The following is a 27,382-nucleotide window of genomic DNA, read 5'->3' on the forward strand; positions in this document are numbered from 1 at the left end:
AGTAACAGGGAAAAGTGTGCCAACTCCCTTTGGAGAGTATAATCAGGTGCTGGTGGGGCTGAGGATGCTAATCACACTCAACTGTGACTCCTCTCGCTCAGCTTTCCCACACTCTGCTCCGCTCAACAATAGACATGTGCCTTGTTAAATGCTAATTCCTGCCTCCACACGCTGCTCCCAGCAGCAGCAGCTCTCCCCCGAGGCGACAGTCTGTTGGTGGACACTCTCAATTAGGAGAAGAGAGCCATCAGATAAACACAAATATTTTGACTGGCCGTGTAAAACAACAGCCAGTTAACGCAGTGTTTGTGGATGCAAATTCCCGTAATTATATATTCAAACGACGAAGAATTTATTCAAAGCGGCCACAAACTGTGTCGCAATCATGTTTTTTTTAGGGTTTGTTGAAGGAAAAGTTTAAAAATGTAACATATCATCATGTATTAATGCAGACAGAAATATTCATTGTTAGTTATATGGATAGGGTTAAGGGTTTATGTGTTTGTGTTTATAACTCACTATAACAAAAGTAAAATAAAATGCTTAATTGAAAGCCTTAACTTATATTTTAAAATGTATATGTGGTATATTGATATTAAATGTTTTCTCACTTGCACATTTATGAATTATGCAAATCAGGTTTATTATGAACAGACGTCTCAACCGTTTGGTAGAGGCCTGTATCTGTAATACTGTAGGGTCTAATTAAATTGTTTTATATATATATATATTGATTGTCATTATTGTTGTCATAAGTTAAAAAATAAAAAATAAAAATGCAAAGAAATAATGTTACTTTGTTTTTTCTTGGTGCATACCTTAAAGGGTTAATCAAATAGACTTGTATTTTACGACAAACTACGTACAACAGTAACATTTCTTAACGTAAGATCACGCCACATATCTGTTTTTTAAAATGTATTTCATTTTGTGAAAATGTCTATAAATAGATATCTAAATAGATATAAATAAACTGGCAGCTCAAGTGAATAAATATGTAAACATTAAAGCTCCAGGAGTAAAGAATTCCTGCTCCTCCCGCTCACAGACGTCTTTGTCCGGTCAGCCTTTATTGTCCCTGGAGGCCTCTGTGAGTGAGTTTTCTCTCGGTTTCCCACACTCTGCCCATTCACCGCTTTCAAGAACAAAAGAAGTGTGTCTGGTTGCACATCACATTAATTATGGAGTCAGTTTACGAGTTTTAGTCTCGCTGCCTCTCAATGGAAATTCCTGTCATCGGGACTCGTCATCTCCAGGCCTTAAAAAAAAAAAAAAAAAAAAAAATGCATATAAGGAATGCAGTCATGCTAAGGATTAATGAACATTCAAAAGCTCCCGTTCTTTATATTATTCATGTCGCTCTGCATTCCAGACAGTTTATTTTTGATGGGGTCGGATAAAAAAGGGGAGCCCATTTCTGAATGTGTGTGAAGCTGGTTATAGAAGAGTGAGATAATACTAATGTGTGGTTAGTAGAAGGCCCATGCTGTTATAGATGAGATGAAATGGGGTTTAATGTCACTTTATATCAGCAACATTATTGAAGTAAAAACCAACCAAGCCGTGTGGATAATCCTCATTTCTGACTATAAACTTTACACCATCCATGTGAAGGTTTTATATTTCGAGAGCAGACGAAATGCTGTAGACCAGTGCTCAGATTTCAGGAAAAAAAAGGTGAATTTTAATGTTTTCATTATCTCTCCCACGCTTGTGTAATGGGATGATCAGCGTGTGCTCAGTCAGAGTCATTGATCTGCTCTCTCCTCGCAGGGTCACCACTTTCCCAGATTCACACAGAGAGCTCGCTGCGTCTCCCCCCACCCTCACCCCCCCCGCCCTTTAGTCCTCCACCTGTTCCCCTGAGATCTAACCATTATCCCTGAGGCAATAACACCATTCACTGTCTAGCATCTCTCATTGTCTCCTCCAGCTCTCTGATTGGCCCAGAGTGTGAGAAAGTGCAGTCAGACCAAGACCCACACATTCATATGGAGATGTGGGACTATAAATAGGAGGGATGAAGCCAGCAGAGATCAGATTCTCTCTACAGAGACCTCTACAGCACAGAGATCCAGACATGGCACCTACAATCACTGCAGCTCTGACCAACTCTCAGGAACATCTGACTCTCACTCACAAGGTAAATTGAAGAACATTGAAGAACATTTTCATCTTCTGTCATGACAGATTGTCTTTGTTCATGCTCACACTTTACTCCAGAATCAGTCCATTAATGACTTTGCTCTCTTTTCTCTGCAGCTCAGAAAGCCTCAGGTGGAGAAGTTACGCAGAGAGAGAATCAACAGCAGCATTGAGCAGCTCAAGTCTCTCCTGGGTCCAGAGTTCCTCAAACAGCAGCCAGACTCCAAGCTGGAGAAAGCAGACATCCTGGAGATGACAGTTTGCGTCATGAGGCGGCTGCAGCAGCAGAACCGAGCCGTGGACGCGGCTGCTGTCAATCGGGGATACTCCAGGTGCGCCCAGGAGGTGGCGCACTTCCTGTCCCGTGAGGAGGCGGTGACACAGTCCAAGAGAAGACTGATGATGGAGAACTTCAACAAGCTGCAGTCTTCCTCTGATAAGAACCTGACAGAGGCTGACTTCTCTCCTCTGAGCTCCGCGGTCCAGACCAGCATCACCAAAGACAAGAGTCCAGTCAACAGCGCCCCCTGGAGGCCGTGGTAAATGAAGGACTATTAGGACTTGCATGAAAATGAAGTTCCAGAGCAAATATGTTGAACATTGTACAATCTTCTTCATTGCATTTGCTTCTGCAGTTTTGTTGTTTTATTAGCTTTTGTTAAAGCTGAATTCTGAGTTCCTGTGATATTTGCAGGTTAACAGGTTTACTACTCTTTTGCAGTAGAAGACGAGTCACACGTTTGTGATTCAGGTGTGACTCTGTGAAGTACACATCATTAATTCTATATGATTCTCACTGAGAATGCCACTGTATTGTTAGTAACACTGACAGTGACGTATACGTACACCTGTTCATGTTGAACATGTCTAATGTCGTCTGTGATATTCACACGTTCCATTGATTGCGATGTAAATCCTTCATATGTGTATATGAATGTATGAATTGTCTGCATTTTAGCAGATGAAGTTTGTGAAGACAAAAGTGCTGCTTTTATCGCTCTGTGAGTGACAGCACACATACCTTCAATGAAGGGCTTGTCCTGTGGAAAAATGAATGTATCTCTTGAAGCCAAGTGATGTGCATTAAAACAATCACAAAAAACAAAAACAAAGAAAGCTTTTCTCCTCTCTTTTTTTTATATTTATCTTTATATCCTTACATTAACCTTTCTCAATTGTATTTACAAATATATGAGTGGAATGTCTCTTCTCATCAGAGTTGCACAGGGACAACACAACGTGTCCATAAACTGAACAGTTGACACAAATGTATGATGGATAATAAGCCAGAGAGCATTTGTGGCTGGGGTCACATCTAACAGTGGTGTGCGTAGACATTTCAAGGGTCAGGGGATCAAGTGAATAAAGGGACTCCCCTCATAATTATTTACTTAAAAAAAAAAAAACACTACAGTGGCAAATCTAAACTTACTTATTTCAGAAACCATTCACTCATGCAGTTGTATAACAGACCTACTCCACACGTTTGTACAGAACAACAACTCCAATTCAATTTCACAACAGTCCTGTATAAAGTACCTTAAAGGGATACTTGAGTAAAAGTATATTACCAGAAAATGACTTTGGTGCAAGTCACTTGTTATAATATTAATAACCCTAACCCTGCCCCTTAAGTACAAGTAAATGACATTTATGATATAAAACGTGCTTTAGTTTTAGAAGTAGCATCAGTGGTAGGGCATGTAGTCTTTCAACTGGAAGGTTGTGGGTTCAATTCCTGGCTCCGCTAGTCTGTATGTGTCCTTAACATTATGTTATCTCCAATAACGTATGACACTTAACTTGTTAAATAGTGTTAATAACATAAATCCAGACCATTGGCAACTCTTCTTCTTCTTCTTCTGATTTTATTTGGTAGTAACGAGTTACAGAGATCGTTAGAGGAAATGTCGTGGGGTAAAACCTACATAGAAATACAAATAACAAAGTAAAAGTACAGTTTGGTGAATTTTATACTTAATTACAGTAACAAAGTATTGGCACTTTGTTACATTACAACACTGACACTGGTCCAGGGTGTCCAGCTGGGATTGGCACCAGCACCCTGTGTGAATCTCATGTGGAGGATGAAGCGGTAGAAGATGAATGAATGAATGAATGAATGAATAATATGGGTCAGAAAAATCGAACATTTAAAATAAAATTTAAAAAACTGAGTAAAAAATATTGTCAAAATGGGCCCATATGCACATTCATATATAATAGATAGATCTAGACATCTGCTGATCTTCTTTTTCTTCTCTGCTTTGTTTCTTTAACTGCCAGTTCCCTTTTTTCCTGGGTTAACAGTGGGCGTGTCGTGGAGCACACTGCTGTGCTGCTGTGCAACACTTCCACTTAAAAACTTCACTGACAAACCTCTTATATTCTTGTATAAAGTATATCATCTTCACGTTGTCATTCCCTCACACACATTTAAAAGAGTCACATATGATTTTTGCATCTTTTGCATTCTTTTATTCTTTAAAAACTGCAAAGAACAACCACACAGAATTAAAATCCACTTTGGATGAATAGAAATAAAACATTGTGAATTCAACAAAATATGCATACATGGCATACACGAAATAATAACAAATCCCTTTTCAGAAGAAAGGCGGGGGGTGTTTCGACCTTGAAACAAGGCAATAACCAAACTCTTATCACACAACGTCCACTTCCTTTTCACAGGAAGAACAGGCGAACGTTGCTGTTTGGCTTTAAGTGTTATCGTAAACTTAACATTTAACACTTTTCAATGCGAGATAAAAAAATAAACGTCTGTAAATATTTAAACATCTTCTGTGTAAGTGGGGGGGGAAAAAAAGCTCACAATCCCACAAAAATAGCAGCACAACACTTTCCGAAGAGTGTCCTGAATCCACACCACAAAGGTGGAATTTAAAATGTCAAATGGTGCATTTCTCTGCAAAAACCCTTGGCATTTGAACACGCCCGAGTTTTCTTCTCTAGTCCATTTTACAGCTCCTGGTTGTTAAAAGCAGAGAGGAGCCAAGTCTTCCTCCATGTCAGGGAACAGACGGAGAATGTCTCTGGAGTATTTGGAGTAGCCGCTGTGTGACAGCAGCGCTTTCTTCAGCGTGAGGAAGGACTTTGTCTTCTCCAGGAGCTCTGACAGGGGGAGTCCACTCTGCAGGTGTTCACCTATCAGGGCCTTTAGTTTCTCCACTCCAGTGCAGCATTTCCTCTCCAGCGTGTTCAGCTTACACCTGTGACCAACAAATGAGGAGATTTTATTAATACATATATATAGAATATGTCAATAGAAACAATGGAATGAGACTGTTTGAGACGGTGTGATGAGATGGAGCTTTGGTCTTACCTGAAGAGCTGTTCCTTCACGCTGTCCTGAAGAGCGAGGTCTGCATACAGAGCCATGTCAGAGTCGGGTGCTGGGTGACTTGTTCTTGAGTCGCTTGCAAAGGGTCGAGTGAAGCGAGTGAAGGTCTGAGCTGACTTGTCCCCCCTCTCTGCCGCTCTGCATTTATGCTGCTCAGAGTCCGCCGTCTCGGGGGCTGCTGCAGCCAATCAGGGGCCTCCGCCGGGCGGGACAATAGCATGAATTGAGGGGCTGTCACACAGAACAGGTGGGACGCTTTGTGTTGAAACGTCCCACGTCGGCGGGGTCAGTGGGAAAAACATTTTTTTTTCTTTCCCCGAGGTGGACATGGGAAAGAAAAAAAAAAGTGATGTTTCGACCTGGATGACTTCACAACACCAGTATCAGACAAAAATGTGACACAATAAAGTCTCAAATGTATCTTTTTTTTATACAGCTTTATCATCATCTTTATATAGAAATTCAAAAATATAGATACTTTTATGGTATATAAAAAAAACAAATCCTTAATATATTATTCAAAATTATGTTTTAAAATGAAATTTCCTCGTGTCCTTTTTTCTCAGCAGTGAGTTACAGCCAAAGCAGATGGTTTATCTGTGGAGTGGCCTTCTGTCCTTCCCCTGCCTGAGAACGGCTCCCAGCCTTTATGCGAGCAGACACACTTCTTTTGTTTGCGCGGCTGAGCACGGCTGCATACAGAAGTGTGGGAAGCCGCGTGTCACAGTGGCTCCCAGCACCACGAGCGAGGGGAGGGCGTGTGACCAGGGCACACTCAGCCCGCCCTGTGGGGAAGGGGGAGGTGGGGAGGTGGGGGAGGTGGGGGGGTGATGATGGGAGAGGAGAGGTGGGAAACCTGAGCCTCCCTCCACACAGACAGCAGATACAGACACTGAGGCAGATGGAGAGGAGATAAGCAGGGAAGTAATCCCACATGAATCTGGTTGCACATCAGGTTCCAGTTGTCTCGCCCCTGTGTGGCTCGTGGATAATAATTATGAACAAAAAAAGTCCAAGAAAATGCAGGATTCACATCATCACGCTCATATGCATCAGAGAGATTAAGTAACGGTTAAAAGAGCAAAAACATCATGAATAATAATCTTTTTTTTTTTTTTATGAAAACATCCTCACGTGTTATTCTGTTGTATGTCCTGTCTTTATTTGCTTTACTCTCAATTCTCTTTATTATACAACTTTTGTCATTAGTTTAAATTAATAAAGATTTATTTTTTTTTATCATAGGAAAAAAAAAACAACAACAACAAAAAACAACAACAATCACATACAATGACCCACAACAGTAAACCTCTTACTTACAATAAAGCAACAGAATGAATAATCATCTCCTATAAAACCTAATACTGCAATATTCTTCTACTTTAACTTTTGGACATTTAATTTTCATTGGAGATTTTATTAACTTGTTTGTCTAGAGCTTTTTGTAATGCATTTATGTCTTATATTGTAGTTTTTCTCCCATGTGTGTTTTTATTATTTTACATGTGTGCCTGGTCTGGTCTTGTTTCTGTGCATACCATTTCTTAATTGTTGATTACCTTCATGTGTGTTAAATCAGTTACACCTGCTTCTTGTTTTCTCTGTTCACTTTATATTCTGCACTCTCCTGTCACTGCAGGCCACATTGTCTGGTTTGTTTCTTGTGCTCGATCCTCAGTCATTTAAGATTTGAGGTTTTTAGAGGGTTAGCTGTTCCTTGGTTGACACATATTTCTGTCTGTAGATTGTTTTGTGTGACTTTAACCTGTTTCTTTAAAGTTGAGTCTCTGGTGATTTTCTCCTTCACTTGGGTCCATTGTTGTAATGTTACATTTGGCTTCTATTGCACTTCTCTGTGAGTATGTGTTCGAATGCAGGACTTTTAATTGTAACATGACATTTCTTCATTCATACAATTTAAAAAAATCATGTTTTATAGGTCATTAAAATAATAAGGCTGTGTCTGTATATTTGTTTTTTGTAGAATTAGGTTTCTTTTATTTATGACTGTTACGCCAGTGCAGATTTTTGTGTGTAAATGTAGTGTTTTATAGCACCAGATAATACAAATCTGACTCCAGGTGCAGACATAACTTGTCATTTTATTGTATAGATTATTTGTGATAAAGTGTGAATTATGGCTGAGCAACTGATTGTTTATAAATCAAGATTGATAGATTTTGACCTATTTGTCCTGTGTTCTATGCACATTTAATGTCAAAAACAATTATTTTACTATATTTAGGTTCTCAACCTATTACGCTTACCAGCCATTTTATTAGGTACACCTGTACAACTGCTTGTTAACACAAATGTTTTACCTGCCAATCACACAGCCACTATTACATGTATTCATGCATGTAGACATGGTAAAGGTGAACCTGCTGAAGGTCATAGCATTAGAATGATAGTTGTTTGATTACTGTTCTTTCTATTATTTCATACCAGTCTGGTTCATTCTCCTTTGGCATCAACAAGGCATTTGTTTTGCCCAGAGAACTATCACTCATTGGATAGTTGGACTTTTTCAGGCCATTTCCTGTAAAAACTAGCAATACAGTAGTTGTGTGTGAAAACCCAAGTAGTTCAAAAGTTTCTGAAATGTTCACAACATCCCACGTGGCACCAACCACCATGTCACAGTTAAATCACCTTATTCTGATGCTTCATATGAACTTCACTTGCCTTCATGCATTGAGTTGCTACCATGTGATTGACTATAGATGGTTGCATTAACACACACTTGGACAATTATAGCTAATAAAGTGGCTGGTGTGTGTAAATGAGGTCAGCCTGAATGAAGAGTGGAGCTCAGAGGAGAAAAGTCAAGGCTCTGACAGGTGGTTCTTTTCACTGCCATTGGATAATAAATGAAACTTTCACCCAACATTTTTTTTTTTTTATCTTTTGAACAATTACCAAGTTACGGAGCCCCCGAAGTGACATGAGAAAAAAAAAAAAAAATGACACATTTTTTTTTTTTGAAATCTCGAGTTTCAAAGTCTTCCCAAAAGTTTCCCAAAAAAAAAATTCAATTATTTTTTTTTTTTTTCAGATTTTTTTGGGAAACTCGAGATCTCGACTTTGAAACTCGAGATTTCAATTTTTTCGTAATTTTTTTTTTTCTCATGTCACTTCGGGGGCTCTGTACTAAGTGGCATAAGTGAAGAAAATAAAATGAAAATCAGAGAAAAAAAAAAAAATGATGACATTTTTTTGGGGGGAAATCTCGAGTTTCAAAGTCTTCCCAAAAGTTTCCCAAAAACAAAATTCAATTATTTTTTTTTTTTTCAGATTTTTTTGGGAAACTCGAGATCTCGACTTTGAAACTCGAGATTTCCATTTTTTCGTAATTTTTTTTTTTCTCATGTCACTTCGGGGGCTCCGTACTAAGTGGCATAAGTGAAGAAAATAAAATGAAAATCAGAGAAAAAAAAAAAAATGATGACATTTTTTTGGGGGGGAAATCTCGAGTTTCAAAGTCTTCCCAAAAGTTTCACAAAAAAATGAAAAAAAAAAAATTAAATTATTTATTTTTTTTTTCAGATTTTTTTGGGAAACTCGAGATCTTGACTTTGAAACTCGAGATTTCTATTTTTTTTTTTTTTTTTTCTCATGTCACTTCGGGGGCTCCGTAATAAGTGGCATAAGTGAAGAAAATAAAATGAAATTAACCAAGTAAATTAACAAGATCGGTGCATAGAAAATGAGAGCAAAGTTTGTTTATTATCAAATCGATGATGATGCATCACACAAACAATTTGCAAGTTTCCGCAAAAGAGACTCTGTACTCACTGAGAGCAAAGGGACAACAGTCTCCACAGGAGACAATGATCAGAGAAACACACACTTCTCACTAACTTTGAAAGAAAACATGGTCTTCAAACCAATATGAAGCCAAAACATGAAAACAAAACTGACCTTAGAACAGATCGGACTGTTTTTTCTTATCACACTGTGATAGTGTTTACACAGAATGGTCACAATAAATCAGTGACAAAGTCACAAACGACAACAACACTTGAAAAACAAGCATTCACAAGTTGATCTCACAACAGATCGGGTTTGACAAATTTAAAATCATTGTTCTCAATGACAAAATGTCCCAAAAAGGACAATTACAGAATAATTGATCAACATGATCAACATTATTCAACAGGTAACACATGTCACAAAAAAAATTGTGATATAAAGTAAAGACATTTTTAGTGAAAATACATTTTGATCTTAAAACAGATACAGTCCGAAAAAAGGACATTTGAATAGTTCTGTAACATTTCCCCAGACATAAACTTCTGTTCATACAGAAGAACAAAACTGAATTGACTTTCAGGAATCTTGAACCACTGTGGTCGTCTCAGCAGTCTTTAGGTGTCTACCACGGCCTCCAGGGGGCGCTGTTGACTGGACTCTTGTCTTTGGTGATGCTGGTGTGGTCCGTGGAGCTCAGAGGAGAGAAGTCAGCCTCTGTCAGGTTCTTATCAGAGGAAGACTGCAGCTTGTTGAAGTTCTTCATCATCAGTCTTCTCTGCTGTTGATTCTGCTGCTGCAGCTGTGTCAGGACACAAACTGTCATCTCCAGGATGTCTGCTTTCTCCAGCTTGGAGTCTGGCTGCTGTTTGAGGAACTCTGGACCCAGGAGAGACTTGAGCTGCTCAATGCTGCTGTTGATTCTCTCTCTGCGTAACTTCTCCACCTGAGGCTTTCTGAGCTGCAGAGAAAAGAGCAAAGTCATTAATGGACTGATTCTGGAGTAAAGTGTGAGCATGAACAAAGACAATCTGTCATGACAGAAGATGAAAATGTTCTTCAATGTTCTTCAATTTACCTTGTGAGTGAGAGTCAGATGTTCCTGAGAGTTGGTCAGAGCTGCAGTGATTGTAGGTGCCATGTCTGGATCTCTGTGCTGTAGAGGTCTCTGTAGAGAGAATCTGATCTCTGCTGGCTTCATCCCTCCTATTTATAGTCCCACATCTCCATATGAATGTGTGGGTCTTGGTCTGACTGCACTTTCTCACACTCTGGGCCAATCAGAGAGCTGGAGGAGACAATGAGCGATGCTAGGCACTGAATGGTGTTAATGCCTAAGGGGATAATGGTTAGATCTCAGGAGAGCAGGTGGACCACTAAATGGTGGAGGGCGGGGGGGGTTCGGGCACACGAGCGCTGTGTGAATCTGGGAAAGTGTGTGACTCTATAGAGAGAGAAGATCTGCAGCCTGATGCTGATCAATGACTTTGATCGAGCACTCGCTGATCATCACATATCCAAATGAAAACCATACAAAGTTGTTTTTAAATCTTTCATTTTTACTGAGCCACATCCTGAAATGAGAAAAAAAAAATTCTGTTAGTTTCATATTTAATTTGATAGATAGATAGATAGATAGATAGATAGATAGATAGATAGATAGATAGATAGATAGATAGATAGATAGATAGATAGATAGATAGATAGATAGATAGATAGATAGATAGATAGATAGATAGATAGATAGATAGATAGATAGAATAGTGTAAAAATTAATAATATATTATAATAATAAAATAATAGACAGTGTGATGCTCATTCACTCCAGGTGAAATAAAGTCAGGACAGTTTTGCTGCTGCTGTCCAGATGTAGCAGAGTCTTTTGACACGTGCCTTGTTGTCTGTGTGTGAGGAACAAGCTGAGTTTCAGTTTCCCACACTCACTCCCCGAGCTGTGGTCAGTCAACAACAAAGAGACGGACGTGTGTGTGTGTGTGACAGATGCTGCTGGCTGTGTGTCGTCATAGAAACACAGCCTGGACCGTCTGGAGGGAAAGGATCCCATTGGCTGCCACTGACACTTTGTACAATTTGACATCACACTGAGAAAATCCTGTCATCAAAGTTTCAGACAGAGTGACTCAATGTCTCACATCAGCGTCAAACACACTTCCAGTGATCATCACTGTCTCATTGCACTGTGTTGTGTGTGTGTGAAGGAGGGTTTCCTGGAGGAGGCACCTGTTTCATAAAGTGTGCCAAATCCCTCTGGAGGATTATTCCGCTGCTGCTGGACATGACGTCACTCACACTCAGTGTCAACCTCCACTACTTTCCCACTCTCTGTCCATCAATAGAATCTTTTAAGTGGACTTTTTGAGGACACTGTGCACAGACAGTGTGTGGACAGTGGAAAACCAAGATGTATTATAATAATAATGTGTTAAGACATATTTAATTTATTTAACCTGTATGCAGGGTGTCCCTTGAGATTTTGTGACAATATTAAGTCCAGCTTTGGAAAAACAACTACACTTTTTGCAGGTTAATGATTAAATCTAGTGTTGTTAGTTTGCTCATGTTGTAATCAAAGAGACAGGAAGTGGACACTAAATAAAAGCCTTGACTCAAGCTAAAGTTTACACCTGTGATGATGGAGCTGTCAGCGCTGCACTGAGAACACATTAGAGATGAGAGAGGGGAATCACATGAAGAAGTTTGAGTGGAATTTAAAGTTGAACTTAGATTGAAGCAGCAATGATGATTAAATCCTAACAGCTGATGTTGGTCAGGTCCAACCTGTGAGCTCAGCTCCTTCATCTCTCAAACACTGGTTCTGTTCTCACTGTTCTGACGTCTCTACATTCATCCCTGATTTTTGACTGGAAAAAAACAAACGTAAATATGAATAAACTGCACATTTATACAAAAAAGTTTCTTCATTTCAGAGCCAGTGTCTCAGGTCAAAGGTCAGGATCTATTGTCCCACAGGACTCTGTGAGTGAGTTTCCTCTGGTTTCCCACACTCTGTCCTTTCACTGCACAACAATAGAAGTGTGTCCTGTTATAGGTCACATTAGACACAGTGTGTGACCTCTTTAAAGGTCACATTAAAAAATAATAATTATATATATATATATATATATATATATTTGCACATAAAGAAATAGAACTTTTTTAAATACTAGAATGGTCTAAGTGTGAGGTTCACTCAATCCTCTGGCTCTGTGAGAGTTGGTGGGAGAATCAATTCACTGCAGTCAGGTGTGTGTGTGTGTGTGTGTGTGTGTGTGTGTGTGTGTGTGTGTGTGTGTGTGTGTGTGTGTGTGTGTGTGTGTGTGTGTGTGTGGCACTGATTGGCGTTGATTCAGCCCAGGTGTGTGGAGTGTTCATATACCCTGAGTCTCCCGTGCTCTGTGCTGACTCACTGTCTCACCTTCAGAGGCAGTGAGAGCTTCTCCCTGTGGCTTCTTAAGTTGTCAGTGTGTGTTTAAACGCCATCTTAGAACTTTGTGTGTGTTTGATGCCAATTGCCAGTTTCCCAGTCTATAACTTGTGTTGCTGGAGAGTTTGTTGTGACTTCAGCCTTTTGGGTAATCAAAGGTCTCCCAGGCAGTCTTTGCCTTTTGTTTTGTGTTTTCTGGGTCTCCTGGACAATTGTGGTTTCGAGTCAGCTGCTTGGCAGCTGTGGTTTAGTTAATAATTTTAGTGCTTTATTTCATTAAGGAAGCCTGTAGTGAGTCTATACAGTTGTGTTGTTTTTTTCCCCCTTTCCAATTTATCGATATTGTAGTTTTGTGGTTATCCCTCTGGTATAACTTTAAGACACCCCTGGGTCCCATAGTTTCTTATCTTCATCTTCATATAGAGGAGGAATGTAAACAAAGAGCAAGAAAACAATATTTCCATCAGACAGTGTTTGTTTATTCAATAAACAACAAGTGTAAACAGTTCAACTCCAGGTGATGATGCATCACAACAACAACTTGTAGATTTCTACAAGACACACTGTACTCTGAGAGAGTCAAGGAACAACAGTCTTTATAAAAGACAGGTCAAAGTATCTGAGGACACAGTTCTCACTGTACTTTCACTGTTTTTGAACACATGGATTAAAGGTTTGCTCTTAATAAATAAAAACAAAAGCACTTTACATAAGACAACATTATTCTCAGTGATCAGAAACTTCAGCTGATCCTGAAAATAATAAAGTCATATTGTCACAATAAAACTGTGACATTAGAGTGAAACTTTCACAATAAAAGTTCAAACATATTGATCTGCAACAGATCAGGTTTCAATAATCACATCAAATGATCTGCAGTAAACAATGACAACATGTCCCCAAAAAAGGACAATAAGTCAACAATTGATCAACATGATCAAAACTATTCAAGAGGTAACAAACATCACAGGAAACATGAAGATATGAAGCAACACTTTTAGAAAAAGTGATCTTGATCTTACAACAGATCAGTTTGATGTCCATAAAAAGGACATTTAAATGTTTCTCATGTCAATAATCAATATGATCCATGTCCAAAAAAGGACAAATAATGAACAACTGATTAACATGGACACAATTATTCAAACATCACAACATAAATTGTGATTTGAAGCAAAACTATGAGGGAAAAATATTTATGATCTTAAAACAGATCAGTTTAATGTCCATAAAAAGGACATTTAAATGTTTCCCATGTCAAAGATATATGAAGTTTTTCTATACTTTTAGAAAAAGTGAACTTGATCCTACAACAGATCAATGTTATGTCCATAAAAAGGACAATAAGTCAACAATTGATCAACATGATCAAAACTATTCAAGAGGTAACAAACATCACAGTTAACACAGTTAACATATGAAGCGAAACTTTTAGAGAAAGTGATCTTGATCAGTTTTATGTCCATTAAAAGGACATTTAAATGTTTCTCATGGAAATTATCAATACGATCCATGTCCAAAAAAGGACAAATTATTAACAACTGAATAACATGGATAACAGATCAGTTTAATGTCCATAAAAAGGACATTTAAATATTTCCCATGTCAAAGATCAAAATGATCAAAGATAACAAATGTTATCATAACATTATATAATACCAGTACATGAAGTAGACTGAGGTATAATCATAAGAATTGCTGCTGCAATCAGATTGGATTCATGCAACATGCATGACAAGATGTTCTCTTTCTGAACTTGAAAGATATTGTTTGTGTCATTTCCTCAGGAAATGTCAAACACACAGATACAGACTTCTGTTCATACAGAAGAACAAGTCCTTCAATTTCACTGAATTCACTTCCAGTCGTCTTTGACCACTGTGCTCGTCTCAGCAGTCTGTAGGTGTCTACCACGGCCTCCAGGGGGCGCTGTTGACTGGACTCTTGTCTTTGGTGATGCTGGTGTGGTCCGTGGAGCTCAGAGGAGAGAAGTCAGCCTCTGTCAGGTTCTTATCAGAGGAAGACTGCAGCTTGTTGAAGTTCTTCATCATCAGTCTTTTCTTGGACTGTGTCATCACCTCCTCACTGGACAGGAAGTGCGCCACCTCCTGGGCGCACCTGGAGTAGCCCCGATTGACAGCAGCTGAGTCCACAGCTCGGTTCCGCTGCTGCAGCTGTGTCAGGACACAAACTGTCATCTCCAGGATGTCTGCTTTCTCCAGCTTGGAGTCTGGCTGCTGTTTGAGGAACTCTGGACCCAGGAGAGACTTGAGCTGCTCAATGCTGCTGTTGATTCTCTCTCTGCGTAACTTCTCCACCTGAGGCTTTCTGAGCTGCAGAGAAAAGAGCAAAGTCATTAATGGACTGATTCTGGAGTAAAGTGTGAGCATGAACAAAGACAATCTGTCATGACAGAAGATGAAAATGTTCTTCAATGTTCTTCAATTTACCTTGTGAGTGAGAGTCAGATGTTCCTGAGAGTTGGTCAGAGCTGCAGTGATTGTAGGTGCCATGTCTGGATCTCTGTGCTGTAGAGGTCTCTGTAGAGAGAATCTGATCTCTGCTGGCTTCATCCCTCCTATTTATAGTCCCACATCTCCATATGAATGTGTGGGTCTTGGTCTGACTGCACTTTCTCACACTCTGGGCCAATCAGAGAGCTGGAGGAGACAATAGGACATGTGGAGCAGTAACATACTGAATTGCTGTCAAAGCCTCAGGGACAATAGTTAGATCTCAGGGGAACAGGTGGACGACTGGGGGCTGATGGAGAGAGACTCACAGAATCTGGGAAAGTGGTGACCCTGTAGAGAGAGAAGATCTGATGCTGATCACTGACTTTGACCGAGCACACGCTGATCATCACGTCACACACGTGGGACAATTACACTTAATGGTTAAAATAATCAGAGACTTTTGTGGATCTTTCTGTTGAGTCACAGTCTTACATTTACTGACTGCAGCACATCACGTTTTTATTCGATGTTAGTTAATTTTTTGATGTTTTTACATATGTTTTTATTATTTTATTATAGTAAATAAACATTCTACATAAGAACAATGACAATGATGCTGTCCAGACGTGGCTCAGTCTTCAGTTGATCATTATAAACAAATAATCAATGTATTTACATCTACATTCCACATAAGAACAGTGACCATGCTAGTGTCCAGATGTGACTTGTGTCCTGTGGTCAGTGTGAGTAGAAAGTTGCTCTCAGGTTCCCACACTGACTCCCTGTTCTGTGGTCAATGAAGCACAAAGAGACTCTGAATGGAGCTTTTGTGTTTGATCCTGGACGTGTGTTGTAGTAAAAACAGAGCCTGACGTCACCAACCATCTGGAGGGAAAGAGCCTCATTGGCTGTTTCTGACTGTCTGTAAACATTTAAATGTATATGATGACAGTTTATACGGCAGATTATTGAGTCATCTTTCACTTATGATCACATTATTTTGACTTGTCAATCATAACTGTGTCCTTGTGTCAGACACATAACTTCACATCATACATGAGGGTGAGAGGGTGAAGCAGCTGTTTCCTGAAGTGTGCCAAATCCCTGTGGAGAAAAGTCGACTGCTGCTGGAGTCAAGGATGATAACTGATCTGACCTCTTCTTCTTCTTCTTCTCTCCAGAGCTTTCCCACACTCTGTGCTTTAAACCAAATAATACTGATGAATGACTTTGATCAGACACATGTTCATCAAACCATCACACACCTAAACATACACATTTTTTTAAAATTATTTTGATCTACTGAGCCAAATCTAAAATATATCACCAAAATTCACCTCTATTTAAAATGAAACATTAAAAACATCATAATAAAGTTTCAGATGTGACAGTGTGATGCTCATTCACTCCAGGTGAAATAAAGTCAGGACAGTTTTGCTGCTGCTGTCCAGATGTAGCAGAGTCTTTTGACACGTGCCTTGTTGTCTGTGTGTGAGGAACAAGCTGAGCTCAGTTTCCCACACTCACTCCCCGAGCTGTGGTCAGTCAACAACAAAGAGACGGACGTGTGTGTGTGTGACAGATGCTGTTGGCTGTGTGTCGTCATAGAAACACAGCCTGGACCGTCTGGAGGGAAAGGATCCCATTGGCTGCCACTGACACTTTGTACAATTTGACATCACACTGAGAAAATCCTGTCATCAAGTTTCAGACAGAGTGACTCGGTGTCTCACATCAGCGTCAAACACACTTCCAGTGATCATCACTGTCTCATTGCTGACCATCAGCTGGACTGAAGTCTCTGCTCCATACGTCTGTCTGTAGGGGGTTTCCTGGAGGAGGCACCTGTTTCATAAAGTGTGCCAAATCCCTCTGGAGGATTATTCTGCTGTGAGTTTTTGCTCTGATGATTAAATCCTAACAGCTGATGTTGGTCAGGTCCAACCTGTGAGTTCAGCTCCTTCATCTCTCATCCTTCTATCTGTACATTCATCCCTGATTTTTGACTGAAAAAAAAACAAACGTAAATATGAATAAACTGCACATTTATACAAAAAAGTTTCTTCATTTCAGAGCCAGTGTCTCAGGTCAAAGGTCAGGATCTATTGTCCCACAGGACTCTGTGAGTGAGTTTTCTCTGGTTTCCCACACTCTGTCCTTTCACTGCACAACAATAGAAGTGTGTCCTATTATAGGTCACATTAGACACAGTGTGTGACCTCTTTAAAGGTCACATTAAAAAAACAACTTTACATTAAGACAAGAGGATGTTGCAGTGAGACATTTGTTGGTTAAATGTACAGTTTCTCCTTCAGGTTGATGATGTCACTTCCTGCAGATAAAGAGAGAGACTGAACTTCACCAAACATATTTAAACATAAACTAATAAGACTTTTGAACTACTAGAATGGTCTTAGATATGATTTTGATAATTAATACAGTATTTATGTATTATTTTGATTATCAATATATAAAAAAATAAGATAATGTAATGTTCTCTTAGGAAATGAGCATATGTAAATTTAAATTTTGATCAAATTGGTTGAATTTGAAATATGTAATTTGATTGACAGACAATTAATGAATAATGTATGATTTTCTCTGTAGAAGAAAATACACATATTTTTCCTTAAATCATTCAACTATTTAGAAAAATTGACATCTAGAAAACTTATATAACTCAGATGTTTTTGTATATAGATGCAGATAAATAACTTACATTATTCCAAATTGTTGGAATAAAATCTCTTCATATTTATAAAAGTCAAAGTCCCATAGTTACTTAGATTTATTTCTAAATACTGAGTTTTTCTTTAAAAGACATTTAAAGCAGATGTTTATAGTTTCTTATCTTCATCTTCATATAGAGGAGGAATGTAAACAAAGAGCAAGAAAACAATATTTTCATCAGACAGTTTTGTTTATTCAATAAACAACAAGTGTAAACAGTTCAACTCCAGGTGATGATGCATCACAACAACAACTTGTAGATTTCTACAAGACACACTGTACTCTGAGAGAGTCAAGGAACAACAGTCTTTATAAAAGACAAACAGGTCAAAGTATCTGAGGACACAGTTCTCACTGTACTTTCACTGTTTTTGAACACATGGATTAAAGGTTTGCTCTTAATAAATAAAAACAAAAGCACTTTACATAAGACAACATTATTCTCAGTGATCAGAAACTTCAGCTGATCCTGAAAATAATAAAATCATATTGTCACAATAAAACTGTGACATTAGAGTGAAACTTTCACAATAAAAGTTCAAACATATTGATCTGCAACAGATCAGGTTTCAATAATCACATCAAATGATCTGCAGTAAACAATGACAACATGTCCCCACTATCAATATGATCCATGTCCAAAAAAGGACAAATAATGAACAACTGATTAACATGGACACAATTATTCAAACATCACAACATAAATTGTGATTTGAAGCAAAACTATGAGGGAAAAATATTTATAATCTTACAACAGATCAGTTTTATGTCCATAAAAAGGACATTTAAATGTTTCCCATGTCAAAGATATATGAAGTTTTTCTATACTTTTAGAAAAAGTGATCTTGATCCTACAACAGATCAATGTTATGTCCATAAAAAGGAGAATAGGTCAACAATTGATCAACATGATCAAAACTATTCAAGATGTAACAAACATCACAGTTAACACAGTTAACATATGAAGCGAAACTTTTAGAGAAAGTGATCTTGATCAGTTTAATGTCCATTAAAAGGACATTTAAATGTTTCTCATGGAAATTATCAATACGATCCATGTCCAAAAAAGGACAAATTATTAACAACTGAATAACATGGATAACAGATCAGTTTAATGTCCATAAAAAGGACATTTAAATATTTCCCATGTCAAAGATCAAAATGATCAAAGATAACAAATGTTATCATAACATTATATAATACCAGTACATGAAGTAGACTGAGGTATAATCATAAGAATTGCTGCTGCAATCAGATTGGATTCATGCAACATGCATGACAAGATGTTCTCTTTCTGAACTTGAAAGATATTGTTTGTGTCATTTCCTCAGGAAATGTCAAACACACAGATACAGACTTCTGTTCATACAGAAGAACAAGTCCTTCAATTTCACTGAATTCACTTCCAGTCGTCTTTGACCACTGTGCTCGTCTCAGCAGTCTGTAGGTGTCTACCACGGCCTCCAGGGGGCGCTGTTGACTGGACTCTTGTCTTTGGTGATGCTGGTGTGGTCCGTGGAGCTCAGAGGAGAGAAGTCAGCCTCTGTCAGGTTCTTATCAGAGGAAGACTGCAGCTTGTTGAAGTTCTTCATCATCAGTCTTCTCTGCTGTTGATTCTGCTGCTGCAGCTGTGTCAGGACACAAACTGTCATCTCCAGGATGTCTGCTTTCTCCAGCTTGGAGTCTGGCTGCTGTTTGAGGAACTCTGGACCCAGGAGAGACTTGAGCTGCTCAATGCTGCTGTTGATTCTCTCTCTGCGTAACTTCTCCACCTGAGGCTTTCTGAGCTGCAGAGAAAAGAGCAAAGTCATTAATGGACTGATTCTGGAGTAAAGTGTGAGCATGAACAAAGACAATCTGTCATGACAGAAGATGAAAATGTTCTTCAATGTTCTTCAATTTACCTTGTGAGTGAGAGTCAGATGTTCCTGAGAGTTGGTCAGAGCTGCAGTGATTGTAGGTGCCATGTCTGGATCTCTGTGCTGTAGAGGTCTCTGTAGAGAGAATCTGATCTCTGCTGGCTTCATCCCTCCTATTTATAGTCCCACATCTCCATATGAATGTGTGGGTCTTGGTCTGACTGCACTTTCTCACACTCTGGGCCAATCAGAGAGCTGGAGGAGACAATAGGACATGTGGAGCAGTAACATACTGAATTGCTGTCAAAGCCTCAGGGACAATAGTTAGATCTCAGGGGAACAGGTGGACGACTGGGGGCTGATGGAGAGAGACTCACAGAATCTGGGAAAGTGGTGACTCTGTAGAGAGAGAAGATCTGATGCTGATCACTGACTTTGACCGAGCACACGCTGATCATCACGTCACACACGTGTGACAATTACACTTAATGGTTAAAATAATCAGAGATTTTTCTGGATCTTTCTGTTGAGTCACAGTCTTACATTTACTGACTGCAGCACATCACGTTTTTATTCAAATGTAGTTGATGTTAAGTTCATTTTTGTTGTTGTTTTTATTATTTTATTATAGTATTAAGGCACTAGTGTCCAGATGTGACTTGTGTCCTGTGGTCAGTGTGAGTAGAAAGTTGCTCTCAGGTTCCCACACTGACTCCCTGTTCTGTGGTCAATGAAGCACAAAGAGACTCTGAATGGAGCTTTTGTGTTTGATCCTGGACGTGTGTTGTAGTAAAAACAGAGCCTGACGTCACCAACCATCTGGAGGGAAAGAGCCTCATTGGCTGTTTCTGACTGTCTGTAAACATTTAAATGTATATGATGACAGTTTATACGGCAGATTATTGAGTCATCTTTCACTTATGATCACATTATTTTGACTTGTCAATCATAACTGTGTCCTTGTGTCAGACACATAACTTCACATCATACATGAGGGTGAGAGGGTGAAGCAGCTGTTTCCTGAAGTGTGCCAAATCCCTGTGGAGAAAAGTCGACTGCTGCTGGAGTCAAGGATGATAACTGATCTGACCTCTTCTTCTTCTTCTCTCCAGAGCTTTCCCACACTTTTTAAAAACTAAATGATGGCTTTGCCTGAATCAAAGGGGAACTTTTGAGGTTTCACTTTTAACAAGTTGCACTTTGTTCATTAAAACATAGTCTTATAAGATTTTTCTAATTTAATTCCTTCAATTAAATAGATCAAACAATTAAATTATATTTATTGTACAATTTTAAATGCTCGCACTGTTGCCTTGAAGCAAAACGACCTGGGATCATAACCAGATCTGTTGTGTGTTCTCTCCTTATGTGAGTAGGTTTTCTCTGTACTTTAGTTTCCTCATACAAAAACATACAGATGTTAATTGGATAGTAGAAATATGCTAAATAAATACAATATATATACAGGTTTCCAATCAGCTCAGAATGAAAAATGTACATTTTATAATCACAAAAAAAACATTTTTAATTTGATATGTCATGAAATTCCTATTTTGGGAGTTGATCCCTTTGAAAGTGTGTGTGTGTGGGGCAGAGGTCTGACAGAGATTATGTGTGGGATTAAAGGACACACGTCTATTGTTGTGCCATGGGACGAAGTGAAAGGACAGAGTGTGGGAAAGCAGAGGAAACTCACTCACAGAGTCCTGTGGGACAAAAGATCCAGACCTTTGTCCTCAGGACACATTCAGAGAGACACACTTTCAAAACCTCTTGAGCATCTCAATTAGAAAACAAACTATTTATATTCTGTTAAAGCACACTTCACTACTTCAATGGATTTTTCCCGCCATTTTCTGAAGAACTGCAAAATTATTGAATTTAAGTGACATAACATTTCACCAGTGAGAACAAATCACAAAAAAAAATAATTCCAAATGATACAAATATTAAACATAGATAATAATATATTAAAAGTTATTTAAAATGTACAAAACATACAAAAATACAAGTGGACATTCCATAAATTCACATATGATTTTATTAGTTCTGATTAGGACCATGATTTAGCTCTTTGTCTTTGACTTTGACTACTTTTGGATTTGGGCAAAAGCAGCATTTGGTTTAAAATGTACAGCACATACAGTAACAAAGAACAACAAGGCTGATCAGTGTTGGAGTGAAGCTACATGACTTTACCTCACAGAAACCTCACAACAAGTCCACATCATTTCGTTTTTAAAAAGTGTGGGAAAGCTCTGGAGAGAAGAAGAAGAAGAAGAAGAGGTCAGATCAGTTATCATCCTTGACTCCAGCAGTAATCAACTTTTTCTCCACAGGGATTTGGCACACTTCAGGAAACAGCTGCTTCACCCTCTCACCCTCATGTATGATCTGATATAAGGACACAGTTATGATATTGGTCAGGATGTGTGATCATAAGTGAAAGATGACTAAATAATCAGCCATATTAGTTGAACTGACTCTTTAAGATAAACTGTCATCATATACATTTAAATGTTTACAGACAGTCAGAAACAGCCAATGAGGCTCTTTCCCTCCAGATGGTTGGTGACGTCAGGCTCTGTTTTTACTACAACACACGTCCAGGATCAAACACAAAAGCTCCATTCAGAGTCTCTTTGTGCTTCATTGACCACAGAACAGGGAGTCAGTGTGGGAACCTGAGAGCAACTTATACTCACACTGACCACAGGACACTAGTCACATCTGGACACTAGCATGGTCACTGTTCTTATATGGAATGTAGATGTGAATACATTGATTATTTGTTTATAATGATCAACTGAAGACTGAGCCATGTCTGGACAGCATCATTGTCATGGTTCTTATGTAGAATGATTATTTACAATAATAAAATAATAAAAACATATGTAAAAACATCAAAAAATGAACTAACATCAACTACATTTGATTAAAAACGTGATGTGCTGCAGTCAGTAAATGTAAGACTGTGACTCAACAGAAAGATCCACAAAAATCTCTGATTATTTTAACCATTAAGTGTAATTGTCACACGTGTGTGACGTGATGATCAGCGTGTGCTCGGTCAAAGTCAGTGATCAGCATCAGATCTTCTCTCTCTACAGAGTCACCACTTTCCCAGATTCTGTGAGTCTCTCTCCATCAGCCCCCAGTCGTCCACCTGTTCCCCTGAGATCTAACTATTGTCCCTGAGGCTTTGACAGCAATTCAGTATGTTACTGCTCCACATGTCCTATTGTCTCCTCCAGCTCTCTGATTGGCCCAGAGTGTGAGAAAGTGCAGTCAGACCAAGACCCACACATTCATATGGAGATGTGGGACTATAAATAGGAGGGATGAAGCCAGCAGAGATCAGATTCTCTCTACAGAGACCTCTACAGCACAGAGATCCAGACATGGCACCTACAATCACTGCAGCTCTGACCAACTCTCAGGAACATCTGACTCTCACTCACAAGGTAAATTGAAGAACATTGAAGAACATTTTCATCTTCTGTCATGACAGATTGTCTTTGTTCATGCTCACACTTTACTCCAGAATCAGTCCATTAATGACTTTGCTCTTTTCTCTGCAGCTCAGAAAGCCTCAGGTGGAGAAGTTACGCAGAGAGAGAATCAACAGCAGCATTGAGCAGCTCAAGTCTCTCCTGGGTCCAGAGTTCCTCAAACAGCAGCCAGACTCCAAGCTGGAGAAAGCAGACATCCTGGAGATGACAGTTTGCGTCATGAGGCGGCTGCAGCAGCAGAACCGAGCTGTGGACTCAGCTGCTGTCAATCAGGGCTACTCCAGGTGCGCCCAGGAGGTGGCGCACTTCCTGTCCAGTGAGGAGGTGATGACACAGTCCAAGAAAAGACTGATGATGGAGAACTTCAACAAGCTGCAGTCTTCCTCTGATAAGAACCTGACAGAGGCTGACTTCTCTCCTCTGAACTCCAGCATCACCAAAGACAAGAGTCCTGTCAACAGCGCCCCCTGGAGGCCGTGGTAGACACCTACAGACTGCTGAGACGAGCACAGTGGTCAAAGACGACAGGAAGTGAATTCAGTGAAATTGAAGGACTTGTTCTTCTGTATGAACAGAAGTCTGTATCTGTGTGTTTGACATTTCCTGAGGAAATGACACAAACAATATCTTTCAAGTTCAGAAAGAGAACATCTTGTCATGCATGTTGCATGAATCCAATCTGATTGCAGCAGCAATTCTTATGATTATACCTCAGTCTACTTCATGTACTGGTATTATATAATGTTATGATAACATTTGTTATCTTTGATCATTTTGATCTTTGACATGGGAAATATTTAAATGTCCTTTTTATGGACATTAAACTGATCTGTTATCCATGTTATTCAGTTGTTAACAATTTGTCCTTTTTTGGACATGGATCGTATTGATAATTTCCATGAGAAACATTTAAATGTCCTTTTAATGGACATAAAACTGATCAAGATCACTTTCTCTAAAAGTTTCGCTTCATATGTTAACTGTGTTAACTGTGATGTTTGTTACCTCTTGAATAGTTTTGATCATGTTGATCAATTGTTGACTTATTGTCCTTTTTATGGACATAACATTGATCTGTTGTAGGATCAACTTCACTTTTTCTAAAAGTATAGAAAAACTTCATATATCTTTGACATGGGAAACATTTAAATGTCCTTTTTATGGACATAAAACTGATCTGCTTTAAGATTATAAATAGTTTTCCCTCATAGTTTTGCTTCAAATCACAATTTATGTTGTGATGTTTGAATAATTGTGTCCATGTTAATCAGTTGTTCATTATTTGTCCTTTTTTGGACATGGATCATATTGATTATTGACATGAGAAACATTTAAATGTCCTTTTTATGGACATCAAACTGATCTGTTGTAAGATCAAGATCACTTTTTCTAAAAGTGTTGCTTCATATCTTCATGTTTCCTGTGATGTTTGTTACCTCTTGAATAGTTTTGATCATGTTGATCAATTGTTGACTTATTGTCCTTTTTTGGGGACATGTTGTCATTGTTTACTGCAGATCATTTGATGTGATTATTGAAACCTGATCTGTTGCAGATCAATATGTTTGAACTTTTATTGTGAAAGTTTCACTCTAATGTCACAGTTTTATTGTGACAATATGACTTTATTATTTTCAGGATCAGCTGAAGTTTCTGATCACTGAGAATAATGTTGTCTTATGTAAAGTGCTTTTGTTTTTATTTATTAAGAGCAAACCTTTAATCCATGTGTTCAAAAACAGTGAAAGTACAGTGAGAACTGTGTCCTCAGATACTTTGACCTGTTTGTCTTTTATAAAGACTGTTGTTCCTTGACTCTCTCAGAGTACAGTGTGTCTTGTAGAAATCTACAAGTTGTTGTTGTGATGCATCATCACCTGGAGTTGAACTGTTTACACTTGTTGTTTATTGAATAAACAAAACTGTCTGATGAACATATTGTTTACTTGCTCTTTGTTTACATTCCTCCTCTATATGAAGATGAAGATAAGAAACTATAAACATCTGCTTTAAATGTCTTTCAAAGAAAAACTCAGTATTTAGAAATAAATCTAAAGTAACTATTGGATTTTGACATTTTATAAATATGTAAAGATTTTAATCTGACATTTTGGAATAACATAAGTTATTTATCTGCATATATATGCAAAAACATCTGAGTTATATAAGTTTTCTACATGTACATTTTTGTAAATAATTGAATGATTTAAAGAACAATACATGTATTTTCTTCTACAGAGAAAATCATACATTATTCATTAATTGTCTGTCAATCAAATTAAATATTTGCTGATTAATTCAACCAATTTGATCAAAATTGAAATTTACATATGCTAATTTCTTATTTTTTAATATATTTATAATCAAAATAATACATAAATACTGTATTAATTATTAAAATGATATCCAAGACCATTCTAGTATTTCAAAGGTCTTATTAGTTTATGTGTAATTATGTTTGGTGAAGTTCAGTCTCTCTCTTTATCTGCAGGAAGTGACATCATCAACCTGAAGGAGAAACTGTACATTAACAAACAAATGTCTCACTGCAACATCCTCTTGTCTTAATGTAAAGTTGTTGTTTTTTAATGTGACCTTTAAAGAGGTCACACACTGTGTCTAATGTGACCTATAACAGGACACACTTCTATTGTTGTGCAGTGAAAGGACAGAGTGTGGGAAACCAGAGGAAACTCACTCACAGAGTCCTGTGGGACAATAGATCCTGACCTTTGACCTGAGACACTGGCTCTGAAATGAAGAAACTTTTTGTATAAATGTGCAGTTTATTCATATTTATGTTTGTTTTTTTCAGTCAAAAATCAGGGATGAATGTACAGATAGAAGGATGAGAGATGAAGGAGCTGAACTCACAGGTTGGACCTGACCAACATCAGCTGTTAGGATTTAATCATCAGAGCAAAAACTCACAGCAGAATAATCCTCCAGAGGGATTTGGCACACTTTATGAAACAGGTGCCTCCTCCAGGAAACCCCCTACAGACAGACGTATGGAGCAGAGACTTCAGTCCAGCTGATGGTCAGCAATGAGACAGTGATGATCACTGGAAGTGTGTTTGACGCTGATGTGAGACACCGAGTCACTCTGTCTGAAACTTGATGACAGGATTTTCTCAGTGTGATGTCAAATTGTACAAAGTGTCAGTGGCAGCCAATGGGATCCTTTCCCTCCAGACGGTCCAGGCTGTGTTTCTATGACGACACACAGCCAGCAGCATCTGTCACACACACACACACGTCCGTCTCTTTGTTGTTGACTGACCACAGCTCGGGGAGTGAGTGTGGGAAACTGAGCTCAGCTTGTTCCTCACACACAGACAACAAGGCACGTGTCAAAAGACTCTGCTACAACTGGACAGCAGCAGCAAAACTGTCCTGACTTTATTTCACCTGGAGTGAATGAGCATCACACTGTCACATCTGAAACTTTATTATGATGTTTTTAATGTTTCATTTTAAATAGAGGTGATTTTTGGTGATAGATTTTGGCTCAGTAGATCAAAATAATTTAGAAAAATGTGTGTTTAGGTGTGTGGATCAAAGTCATTCATCAGTATTATTTGGTTTAAAGCACAGAGTGTGGGAAAGCTCTGGAGAGAAGAAGAAGAAGAAGAGGTCAGATCAGTTATCATCCTTGACTCCAGCAGCAGTCGACTTTTCTCCACAGGGATTTGGCACACTTCAGGAAACAGCTGCTTCACCCTCTCACCCTCATGTATGATGTGAAGTTATGTGTCTGACACAAGGACACAGTTATGATTGACAAGTCAAAATAACGTGATCATAAGTGAAAGATGACTCAATAATCTGCCGTATAAACTGTCATCATATACATTCAAATGTTTACAGACAGTCAGAAACAGCCAATGAGGCTCTTTCCCTCCAGATGGTTGGTGACGTCAGGCTCTGTTTTTACTACAACACACGTCCAGGATCAAACACAAAAGCTCCATTCAGAGTCTCTTTGTGCTTCATTGACCACAGAACAGGGAGTCAGTGTGGGAACCTGAGAGCAACTTTCTACTCACACTGACCACAGGACACAAGTCACATCTGGACACTAGCAAGGTCACTGTTCTTATGTGGAATGTAGATGTGAATAC

General features: G+C 38.6%; 4 protein-coding genes across 4 annotated transcripts; 2 read left to right on the forward strand and 2 right to left on the reverse strand.

Annotated features, from left to right (window-relative positions):
* Positions 1 to 2,020: 2,020 nt before the first annotated feature.
* LOC310929145 (transcription factor HES-5-like) lies at positions 2,021 to 2,688 on the forward strand (the record flags this gene model as incomplete). The annotated part of the gene is made up of 2 exons (XM_083891861.1): positions 2,021 to 2,143; positions 2,263 to 2,688. The coding sequence occupies 2 exons, from the start codon at positions 2,021 to 2,023 to the stop codon at positions 2,686 to 2,688; spliced, it is 549 nt and encodes a 182-aa protein (XP_083747987.1).
* A 7,193-nt stretch (positions 2,689 to 9,881) lies between these two features.
* LOC310930066 (uncharacterized protein) lies at positions 9,882 to 10,457 on the reverse strand (the record flags this gene model as incomplete). Its single annotated transcript, XM_083892961.1, has 2 exons — positions 9,882 to 10,217; positions 10,335 to 10,457. 2 exons carry the CDS (start codon positions 10,455 to 10,457, stop codon positions 9,882 to 9,884), a joined length of 459 nt encoding a protein of 152 aa, XP_083749087.1.
* A 4,151-nt stretch (positions 10,458 to 14,608) lies between these two features.
* LOC310929858 (transcription factor HES-7.1-A-like) lies at positions 14,609 to 19,914 on the reverse strand (the record flags this gene model as incomplete). Its single annotated transcript, XM_083892718.1, has 3 exons — positions 14,609 to 14,875; positions 19,480 to 19,674; positions 19,792 to 19,914. 3 exons carry the CDS (start codon positions 19,912 to 19,914, stop codon positions 14,609 to 14,611), a joined length of 585 nt encoding a protein of 194 aa, XP_083748844.1.
* A 3,173-nt stretch (positions 19,915 to 23,087) lies between these two features.
* Positions 23,088 to 23,741, forward strand: LOC310929967 (transcription factor HES-5-like; the record flags this gene model as incomplete). The annotated part of the gene is made up of 2 exons (XM_083892845.1): positions 23,088 to 23,210; positions 23,328 to 23,741. 2 exons carry the CDS (start codon positions 23,088 to 23,090, stop codon positions 23,739 to 23,741), a joined length of 537 nt encoding a protein of 178 aa, XP_083748971.1.
* Between the last annotated feature and the right edge of the window lie 3,641 nt (positions 23,742 to 27,382).

The sequence above is a fragment of the Microchirus variegatus genome (genome assembly GCF_963457635.1).
Source record: "Microchirus variegatus genome assembly, chromosome: 7".
Classification (NCBI taxonomy): domain Eukaryota; kingdom Metazoa; phylum Chordata; class Actinopteri; order Pleuronectiformes; family Soleidae; genus Microchirus; species Microchirus variegatus.